The 10,839-nt window shown below is 43.2% G+C and overlaps 1 protein-coding gene across 1 annotated transcript in view; it reads left to right on the forward strand.

Moving 5' to 3' along the window:
• Positions 1-5,265: 5,265 nt before the first annotated feature.
• The window catches only part of LOC146575177 (protein FAM83A-like), a 15,975-nt gene continuing 10,401 nt past the window's right edge, over positions 5,266-10,839 (forward strand). Inside the window, exon 1 of the mRNA XM_085275410.1 lies at positions 5,266-6,315. Within this exon, the coding sequence (XP_085131536.1) occupies positions 5,800-6,315 (516 nt within the window). The 5' untranslated portion in view covers positions 5,266-5,799. The remainder of the gene's footprint in view (positions 6,316-10,839) is intronic.

The raw sequence follows: 10,839 nt of genomic DNA on the forward strand, positions 1-10,839 counted from the left end.
TATCACCACACATGCGCGTCTGCGTAACGCCAGCAAATAGGCATGCAAACCTTCCTTTACAGGTAAATGTCTGGAGAGGTTGTGAGTCACTGCCAGCTAAAAGTTTAAAGGTCACAGAAGTCGTTCAGCAGCGTCACACAAGATTCATCTATGGCTGCTTTACATACCACACAGCTGCTCCTGGGTTTGTGAGGACGGTGAATCACACGTCACTCTTTGATTTCATTTTGAAAACATTTCTTATTTTTTCTTTTGTTCTTTTTCTAAGCAAACTGAAAGTTCAGTGAATTTATTGAGGAAATAATCACATTTATTCCTCGTTACAAGGAACTCGATCCCAGAGTTACCAGCATCTCGTGTAAGGTTCAGTCCACAGAGACGCACTCTTGGTTTCCATCTGTTTGTTTTAATGGACTCTTTAATCCTGTGTACTTTCAAAATTCAAATTGTTACTTTTTTTTCCAACATTCAGATTTTCTCAGAATTTGAAGTTTTTTGTTAAAACTGATTTCTGTGGAAGAACTTCACCAAGTCATCATCCTACTGACTCAAATGAACGAGCAGCCACGTGGCCTGATGCGCGTTAAAGGAGGTTTGATTAAAGTTGCTCAATTTTATACGTTTATTTTTTTGTTTTTCTGACAGCTTTTTCTTATTTTCAGTCACTTTTTGTTTACCTGATATAATTGTTTCTATATTCATTTTGTTTTTTTGCAACTGTTGCTTTAATTGTTGTTTCCAATTTTTTATGAACTTGTGTTTCAAAACAAACAAATAACCTTGAACGTTGAGTTGGCGTGTGGATAAAAGGAAATGTTTTTGGAAATTAGATTTTCGTTTTCTTTTTTCATGTGATAACTTTTCGTATCTTCAATCAGCACAATAAAGAAGAAAAACCTGACTGCTGATTCACGAACGTATCACTAATAAAGATACTGTACTCGTGAAAATGTGTTGATGTGTGCTTTATGTTACTGGAAGCCAGTCCTTCCACTTCCTCTGCTGCTCGGCTGGTAATGTTTGTCACATCGTTCCATTTTTTTTTTTTCCCTATTTAGCTGCCGAGGCCGGTGCCGACCTCTCAGCGCCTGTGACTCAGTGGTTTCAGCCTAACGTTCATAAAACATGTGAGCCTCCAACTTGTTTCCATTATGATTTCTGGACTTTACTGTGACTCAGGCACAGCGACTTCCCTGCTGACTCACCTGAGTCATGAGGTGACTGTGTGTAAACAGGTGCGTCTAACGAGAGTTTTGTTTCCGATGGCAAAAATTCATAATTTCTTACTTTTTAAAAAATAAGTGACAGGAAGGTGATGTGTTGATCCGCGCGATGAACCCATCCAGCACACAGAGGGTTCGTCTGCTCGTCTGACCTTTGCACTGACCTTTGTCTGATGTGAAGCTCAGACCAAAGGTCAGCTTTGAGCTTATAATAAAGAGGTCAAGAAAACATCAAAAACTCAGTCTTAACTTGACATAATTTGACTGAACGTCTGAATGAGCTCAAAGAGAAGATAAAGTTTGGAACTCAGGTTTGAACAGAGCTCCTTCTGTTGCACTGAAACCGGGCTGTGGCCTACTTTCACAGCCTGCAGGCAGAGTGCCAGCTTCAGGTTTATGACTGAGCCGCCTCACACTGCGGTTAATACATCTTTTCTCTCCAGGCTAACCTGTCGGCCCAGTTTGGCTTTTTTCTCCACCTGTCTCATGACCTGGACAGACTGCATGCAAATCAGCCAGTGTTAGTCTGTACAAAGCAGCAGCGTATTTACTTATTCAAATGGTGCAGAGAGATGATGTCAAACAGAACCTCGGGCCTCACGCTGATGTTTGGTTTGAGTATCTTCACCTCCTAGTTGGGCAAACATGAAGTCACGGGGGCCTTCCTCACGGATGTTTACGTCCAGTCGCGGATACAGACTGAGTCATTTGTGCAGGTGGTTGTAAAAGCTTTCTTTCTTCTCTGTGATAAAGAAACGTGAGCGCACAGCGACTGTTTGACCCCATTATGGCAGAAAAATACGCTTTTATTAAACCTGATCCATTCATCATTTCATGTCCCGTTGCCCAGGGGAGCAGAGTCACAGGTGAGCCCTCATTGTGCTCCGACGTCCTGACAGGAACTCGCTTCGTTTCAGAAATCACATACCTGATGAATTTTCTAAAGAGAAACACGGTATGCAAACACTGCTGCTCACTTCTCTGGAAATACGTAAAGTTATAATGAAACTAAAGTTATTGTGTCAGCTTTCAGTTTGCTCTGTCACGTCTCTCAATCCTTCCTCACACAGGTATTTTTTTATTTTTAGAGCACCCTCAAAACAAAGGATAAAATGATGAAACGAGTCATTAAAATGAGATCAAATTTACTCCAGAATGTTCAATGAAAGTATAAAAATAATGCAAAACTCTGTTAAATGACACAAAGCAACAATACAGAGATGGAAAGCAACAACAAAGAGTCTCAGAACAACAAAGTAGGAGATGCAGATCACATCACAGAGAAGCAGAGCATCAACCTTCCAGACACAAATTTTCATGAAACAACAAAAAAAACAACACAAAGATCGCACATTTAGAAAAACACAGAAACGCTCATAATGAAAACTGTAAAAGATAAACAACAAAGTAACAAAAATGAGCAAAATTACACAAAAAACTACCAACAAAATCACAGAATCAGATTTGAAATGACTAAAAAGATAAATGATGTAGACCAGCAGCATTAAAGTGAAGTGTTTGATTCCTCCTCTGCTGTTTTCAGTGAAATCATGAAAAATCACATCAGATAACATATAGATGCCATCTTCACATGTTCAAAGATGATTGTGCCTTTGTTAAGACACAAAGCTCCTATAAGGGATGTGAGGACGCAGCTACCTGGGTACCAGGTGTGTTTATAATCACAAACTGTAGTCAAAAGATGGATGTAGCCTGTCAGAATGAATAAAATGACGTCTCCTTTCCTGCCTCCTTTCCTGCCTCCTTTCCTGCAGGTAATTCGCTTTAATTTCTGATGAATTTTTCAAAAGTAACACGATACCCAAAGACTGCCGCTCAGTTCTCTGGAAGGACCGTGACCTTCTAGAGAAATCATTTCCTTGTTCTCAACTTTTTGTTTCTTTTGTTACATCTGTCAATCGTTCTCCACACAACACATTTTCTATTTGTTTTTAACAACTTAAAAATGTTTGTAATGGGAAATGAAATCACAGGAAGTATTGTGCTTAAAAACCAAAATGACTTCAAAGGGTTAAATAAAATCTTAAAACTTTATAACCAAATCACAGGGAAAAGAAGAGTCATTTAAAATAAGGATTAGTTCCTTGCAACACCCACAGAAACGGAACAGCTGCACAATTAATAACAAAATCTCCACAAAATGACAGAAATGTCCTCAAAATGACATAAAGCAACTGCAGATCACTTGGAGTGACTGTAAAAAACATGTTCTAGTGATTCTATACATGCATTTTATTTATTTTTTTGTTATGACTGAAATAAAATAGAAAGAGGCTTCGAAATAACTGCTTCTAAAAGGACAAACACAATCCACAGGTGGGGTTCAGGGACTCCAGTTAGCTGAGCTGAAACCTAGCACACAGCTAGCAGCTAAGGCCACCTGTCAGTTAAAGAGGCCACGCCCCTTTATAACACTTAAAAACTGTTGTTTTGAAGGGGGCGTTATCTGCAGAGCCCAAACTGTTTGTGCATCTGGCTGTAAACATGTTTATTTCTGCTGTAAATGTGTAACATGGGGACTGACTCACTGCTGGAGCCTCTGCTGGACGTCAGAGGAACTGCAGCTTTGGGTACTTGAGGCTTTCATCCTATCAGTTTGTGCATACATCGTGCTGTAAAGCAGCGGTCCCCAACCCCCGGGCCTTGGACCAGTACTGGTCCGTGAGTCGTTTGGTACCGGGCCGCGAGAGTTGAGGCTCAGGTGTGAAATGTTTGGTTGTCAGGGTTTTTATCAGTTTTCAGCGTTATTTTGTTATCGTTTTTATCGTTAACTCGGTTTTCCTGGGTCTTCTCACGTGTGTTATGAATAAATCTTCTTTTTTTCGGTACCGGTACTGGTTTTATTTTGTTGTATTTATCCGCGACACCTTAAAGGCCGGTCCGTGAAAATATTGCTGGGCACAAACCAGTCCATGGCGCAAAAAAGGTTGGGGACCGCTGCTGTAAAGTACACATAATCAGACCGATGCCCTCCCGTAAATCATCACATGTCATGTTTATTGTGCACTCTGCAGAAGGTAAAAGTCTGCAGGGACCTGTGTGAGCTTTCAGGTGAATTGGAGTTTCAGCTTTCATGCAGCAGCTACCTGGGCTGGAGTCTCAGGGGAGCGTTTTCCATTTCACACATCAGTTGTGAGACTGAGAGAAAACAATATTTCCTCTAAGAGGTGTGCACTTCCCACACCAGAGGATGAAGCTTTCCACCGTGAAGGAAATCAACTGGCTGCTGGGAAACTTTATTTAAACTCCTGCTAACAAAAAGAAGCTAAAGCCACATCACAGGGACAAAATTAGCGCGGTTATCAGGGAGATACACTATGAGGGAAATGTCCCCTTCAAAATAAAAGCACAGAAACGCAATATATAAGCGCTCAAAGTGAATTCAATGTGGATTGAAACTGAGATCCAACCATCCGAGCATTATTCCAACTGTTTAAATATGTGTTTCAACTTTTATATCAAATAGCATTTCACTTTTTATATGACTTTTAGCTTTATTTCAGAAGATTTATGTCCACTGTAAGACTGATATATCACTTTTTAATGTTACTTTTATCCATAAATTTTAGCTCATGTGAATCTTTTTAGACTTTTTTCCTCATTTATCTTTTATATCAATCACTTTTAGGTTTTCTATCATTTATTGCGGTTATCTGTTATAACAGATTTTTCCCATATACATCATATATGTAGCTCTGTCCCATTATATTGATACATTTAAGATGATATCAATGAGAAAAAGTTTTTTTTCATTATTGCTTTGGTCTGTATGTCAATTTATATCACATCTTTTTATTTTAACATTTATTTTCAAATGTTTGTTGTAGCTGTGTTTCAGTGTAATCGTTTTCACGCGTATATATATTACTGTTTTGTTAATTTACTAAACTACTTATTTGCAGCGCTCTCTCGCTCTCTCTCTCTCCCGCTTTCTCTTGGAGCTTTATTTTGAAAGTCCTCTCAAAGGGGTGGGTTACCTATTGTGAGTCGGTTGGCTTGACAACGGGAATGATGGGAGGTGCTTGTCCACGTCCGAGATCGGGGACGGGACAGGTAGAGCCAGGTGAACAGAAGCTGCACACCTGACACTGACACACACACACACTTTGTCTCTCTCACACACACACGGACACACACGGGCTGAGGGAGAGGAGGCGGCCGTTGCGCTGAAGAGGCTCTTGGGACTTCACATCCTGCTCAGCGCACCGGGAACCAGAGAAGGGGGGACCATTAGGAGCGTCAGGGCGCAGCAGACACAGCAGCTGCTGCGGGCTCGGACTGTTCAGAGAAGGACTGAACTGCGCCTTTAACTCCCAGGACTCTGTGAGTGATTAAGCGGAGGGCTGCAGCCTCCTGCCGGGGCGGATTACTGCCCGCTGTGGTCTCACATAATCCGCACTTTGGGATTTTCTTCAATGTTCCCGGAGCAGAGCAGCAGGTAGTTCCTGCCCCGACCTCCCCGCGCACCTTATTTCTCTATTCAAATCCCGGGGGAGGGGGGGTCAGAGACCCGGTGTACCCGCCTAATCCCGCACCTGCTGACCGCAGCAGCACCATGATCAGCTCCGAGGGCCTGAGGCCGGCCTCTAACGGCAGGAAGCCGCTGGGCAAGCTCGCCACCCGCCTGGAGGAGGTGAAGAACCCGTGGCGGCAGGGCTCCACGCTGGAGCTGAGCCACAACGAGGCGGCCCGGCTGGCCACGGACGCACTGCTGGAGCACGGGGAGAAGGAGTACCGCAAGGTGCTGACCGAGGAGCGGGAGGTGAACTTCCTCTCCCCGCTGGAGATCCACTACATCACGCAGCATGCGGCCAGCAAGACGTGCGGCGGCTCCGACAGCAACGGCGTAGGGCCCGGGGACCGGGACTTCGGGGACGGGGACGCCGTGTCCGAGCTAACTTCTGGAACTTACTTCCCCATGATGTCCGACGAGGAGCCGCCGATGCTGGAGCTCGGCTGGCCGGACACACCGACGAGATACGGACCGTCGGAGACTCAGATCTACTTCCAGAGAGACAAAAGCCACAACATCAAAGACCTCATCAGGTCCCTGATCAACAAGGCCAAGAAGGTAAGAGCGCTCTGAGGGACCGGAAACAGAATCATCTCTGTCTGCGATCTTTTATTAAACAGCCTGAAACAGGAGGCCGCTTTGCATCGATTAGTCGATTATTCCTGAAAGCAGCCAGCAGCTGATCGGTCAGTCACGGCAGAGCAGAGGTCAAAGCTCAGACTGTATTATTGATGAGTGTGTGCTTTGTTCTCACAGTGGTCTGAATATTTGTGCTCTTATAGTCTCCCACAGTCCAGTCACACATCTGTAAACTCGGATTATTTATTCTTATTCTTTAGAGAAAAGCTGGAAATGATTTTGTCTCAAAAGCTGCATTTTTCAGACTGAAAGCTGCAGCTGGACCAGGAGAGTTTATCCTGGTGACCTTTGACATAAGTCACAGAAACAAAGCAGCAGCTTTCTCGTTGGGGTTCATAACACACTGTGAAAAAGCTTCTTATAAATAAAGTCCAACCAAGTTCTCAGCAGTCACTTTGTGTCCACCTCAAACCTGTGAAAACATCAGACAGGACAAAATAAAAGCTTCAGATGTGGAGAGCTGGAAACATATTCAAGTGTAAACTATGTGCAAAATGATTTTTTTTTAAAGCTGAGTTACTGCAGCTAAATGTTTAGTGTGATCCAAAGCATGTCGCTCTCTGCATGTTAGACCAGTTTGTGGCGCACTGTGTAAACACAGTCGTCTGTCAGCAGCTGGGATCAGTGACCTCACTCTGTGTGTGGAGCAGCTCTGCGCTCAAAGACATATTCTGCCCATTATTACTCCCAGTGTAGCGCTGTCTGTAAGCCTGAGCTGTGCTGCACGTTTCAGGCTGATCAGAGCAGCTTTAAGTGCTGCGCACAGACGGAGTCAACACAAGTGCTACGTGCCAATAATGCGACCAGTGAAACGGCTTCAAAGAGATGATAACAAAGAAGGAAATGAAGCCTGAATACAGTCAAATGAACAAAGGGAAATCATTATAACTGACTAAAGTCAGGCTGAATTTCCTCTTGAAGCTGAGATTAGATCAAACGTTACAGTCGCTGCTCAACACGGTAATAACACTGAGGCTGAGACGCTGCTGTTGACACGTCGTTTGGCAGCTGAAGTCGAGAAATGGAAAAAATCTTTGCACTTTTGTCCATTTTTGTCCTTTTAATGATGACGCACGAGTGTGGAGGCTCGAAACCAGGACAAAGTCTTCATTTGGAGTAACAGAGGTGCAGCTCACCGCGTGGATCCGTCCCTGGAGCATTTTTCACCCGGCTTGCTTACAAACAGCGCGAGCAGGCCAGGGCCCGCCCGCCATCTTTGATCTCTTCTTATCAGCTTGTGAGCTCGAGGCCGGCTGCTCGAGGTCCAGGGAGCAGAGGGCTGGCTGTCACACTGCCCGCTGTTTAGGAACAAACCCCCGAGCTCTCTCTCACACACACACACACACACACACACACACACACACACACACACACACACACACACACACACACACACACACACACACACTGCGGTGTAGTTTCCATCTTTTGTGTCTGTTTAACATTTGCATCATTTTCTTCGTTCTCGCTGACTTTGAGTCTCTTTTAAAGTCGTCTTTTGTGTTTGAGGCATGTGAGACAGGTTTGTGTTACTCTTGAACCTTTGTGTTGGTCTGCAGTACTTTTCCTTGTCGAGTAGCTGTTTTTTATTCATTATGTAGCTTTTATAATCTTGCACTGACGCTGCAGCCTTTTTCTCCTTTTTTGTTTCTCTTGTCTCTTTGCAGATGGTGTGTGTGTGTGTGTGTGTGTGTGTGTGTGTGTGTGTGTGTGTGTGTGTGTGTGTGTGTGTGTGTGTGTGGGGTAGCAGGTTTCCATCGCTTAGTTTTGGCATCTGTTTGTTGGTATTTCTTCGTCTAGTGTAAAGCTTCTTTTTAAACAGAGACTCTGACCCCGCACGGCGCCCGCTGACCCCCCCGGCGCCCCCGACCTCTTTGCTGTATTCGTGACCTCCACAAAAACAACCACGAGGCGACAGATCAAAGACCCTTAAACCAAGTTTTCCGCCGCTTCTCAGACTTTCTGTAACTTTACATTCGGAGCGTTTTGCACGTCGTCTCCCGATCAGCGATCACGTAACAGTCAAATGAGAAGCTCCGTAGGTTTGTTGGCAGAAAGTCGGGCACGCGCTGCGTGTGAGTCACTTCCTCCTCCTGTGTGTATAAATAGACGTGTTTAATGTGAGGCGTTTTTTTACATGAACCTGACCAGTCTGTGCGTCCGTGCAGGAGAAGCTGTTTTCTCTCAGACGCCGACCTCTTTCCCACACGTCTGTGCCGACTCAGCGGGTTTCAGATCAAATGACACTCTGGATGCATTTCGTCAGTTGGTTGATGCAGCAGACAAACAGCTGCTCTCAGAGCTGCACGTTTGTTCCTCCAACGGCTCTTTTCGCTTCATTTCAGCATATTAGGAGAGTAACTGAACTTTGACCTCCTTAATTTAGTGACAGATAAACCTAAATGCAAATGAAGTGAATCAGGACGCAGGCCTGGCTCAGAGTAAAACCATCCTGCAGCATCCGGCCTGCAGGTGAGCAGCGCAGCAGTCTTCATTATTAATTTAAGTTAAAGCAGAGTGTGCAGCGGCCCCGGGGCCCGGACCCCCGGAGTCCCTCTGTTTCAATGACAGCAGCTCATTAAAGGCAGATGCATGTGTTCAGCTGGGTCAGATAAAAGTCATTACCAGTTTTACTAACGATTTACTACCAGTCAAACATTGTAATCTCATTACATCACCTTACAAACAAAATATCATAATATTGCAAAACTTAAGGTATGATAATACTATTACATAAGCTTACAGTGAATTCTTCAGACACAATCTAACTCAAACTGGAGTTAAATGGATTATTGATTAGTTGATCAGCTGATACAAATAGGATTATCTACAGGTTTTTGTGATTATTGCACCTTCTGACAAGATCTGGAGCTTTTCTTTGTCCCACATAAAATAAAATAAATCAAATGTCTTGGATTTTAAAGATATCTGAAGATGTGAGAGATTATTTTTATTCATTTACTTTAAAAGATTCATAAATGTTTTTAAATAGCTAAAAAATGAAAATGTCACGGTGCAGCCTTAATGCAAACCCATCCTGCTGCAGGTTTTCATCCTTGGGCTCTGTTACAGCAGCTTTGCATGATTCTCAGTATGAAATAAGCCTCGTGTATCTTAGTCTGGGCCTTTGTGCAGCCTGAAACGAGCTGTTTTAGCTCCTCCCACTTTAACACCATCAGTGGGCCTGAGCAGCACGGCTTTACCCCGGGGACACAGAACAGGTTAATCCAGCTGTGGAGACTCTGTGAAGCTGCAATTATCTTTTCATAGGTCATAAATCTGTGAGCTCTACTCAAATCTGCACGTTGTTTTAATAAAAGTGCTCTTCTGAGAAATTCAGTTTTTCCAAGAACGCTTTTTACTTCCTGTATTTAAATGGAATTTTTTTTATTGTTTAGATCAAAAAATGTCAGAAAATTCTGAAGCTGTGCGTCAGATACCCAGAGCCCCCCGACAGTGTTTGGTTTTGCTCAAACAGCAGTCAATGAAACACCTCCAGTGGGCTCAAAGCAGTAAACAAACAGCAGTTTGTCCCTGTTGACTTCAGAGAGTTGTCCTTTGCTCCACAGCTGAGCAGACTTGGCCTGCATAAAGAAATAATTCTAACGTCAGTAATCAGCAGAGAAATTTCATGATGATGGCCCACGAGTGAAAATGTTAACCCCGCTCACCTTTAGCGTCTCTCACAGGTCACTCACTCAGCTGACCTGATTTCCTCAGATATAGCATTGAGGGTTGTAACTGTGAATGACCTTTGACCTCCAGTTTTAGCCTGAGGAACAGATTAAAACCTGAGCCTGATTATCTCGGGCTAAATAGAATAGAATAGAATAGAATTCAACTTTATTGTCATTGCACATGCACAGGTACAGGGCAACGAAATGCAGTTTGCATCCATCCAGAAGTGCTTTAGTGATATAGATATATTACAATAAATATTAGCAATAATATAGATATGTGAGTATATTACAGAAATGGGTCTATTATGGTATGTTATAATGCACACGGTATGAAGTATGTTGTGAATATTCTATAACTATAAGTATGTACAGGCTGTAGTGAGTACAAGCTATGTACAGGCTGTGAACAGGATATAAATATGAAAAACTATACAGAATATGAAATAAATAACTTTACAGAATCTGGGATATACAGCTATACAGAAATGGGAACTATGCAAGTTGTAAACAGTTGTAGGATTAAAGATTATCGAATGTACAGAATGATTATTTACACAGAGCTATACAGTAGTGCAGTTAAGATAAGTGAGGGTGTAGATAGTTTCTACAGAGGCTATATAAAGTGCTAGTGGTTGTCAGTCCATGTTATTATTGTGTGTTAAACCTACAAACTAAGGCCAGGTGTAGCTTTGCATGACCCGACCTGAAACGAGCTGTTTCAGTCAACTTCAGTCTGATTGGCTGCCCCTCGAAGATCTGAACA

The sequence above is a fragment of the Mchenga conophoros genome, linkage group LG5 (assembly GCF_057382185.1).
Source record: "Mchenga conophoros isolate Kocher_MC1m ecotype Shallow Benthic linkage group LG5, M_conophoros_male_GT1.1, whole genome shotgun sequence".
Taxonomy (NCBI): domain Eukaryota; kingdom Metazoa; phylum Chordata; class Actinopteri; order Cichliformes; family Cichlidae; genus Mchenga; species Mchenga conophoros.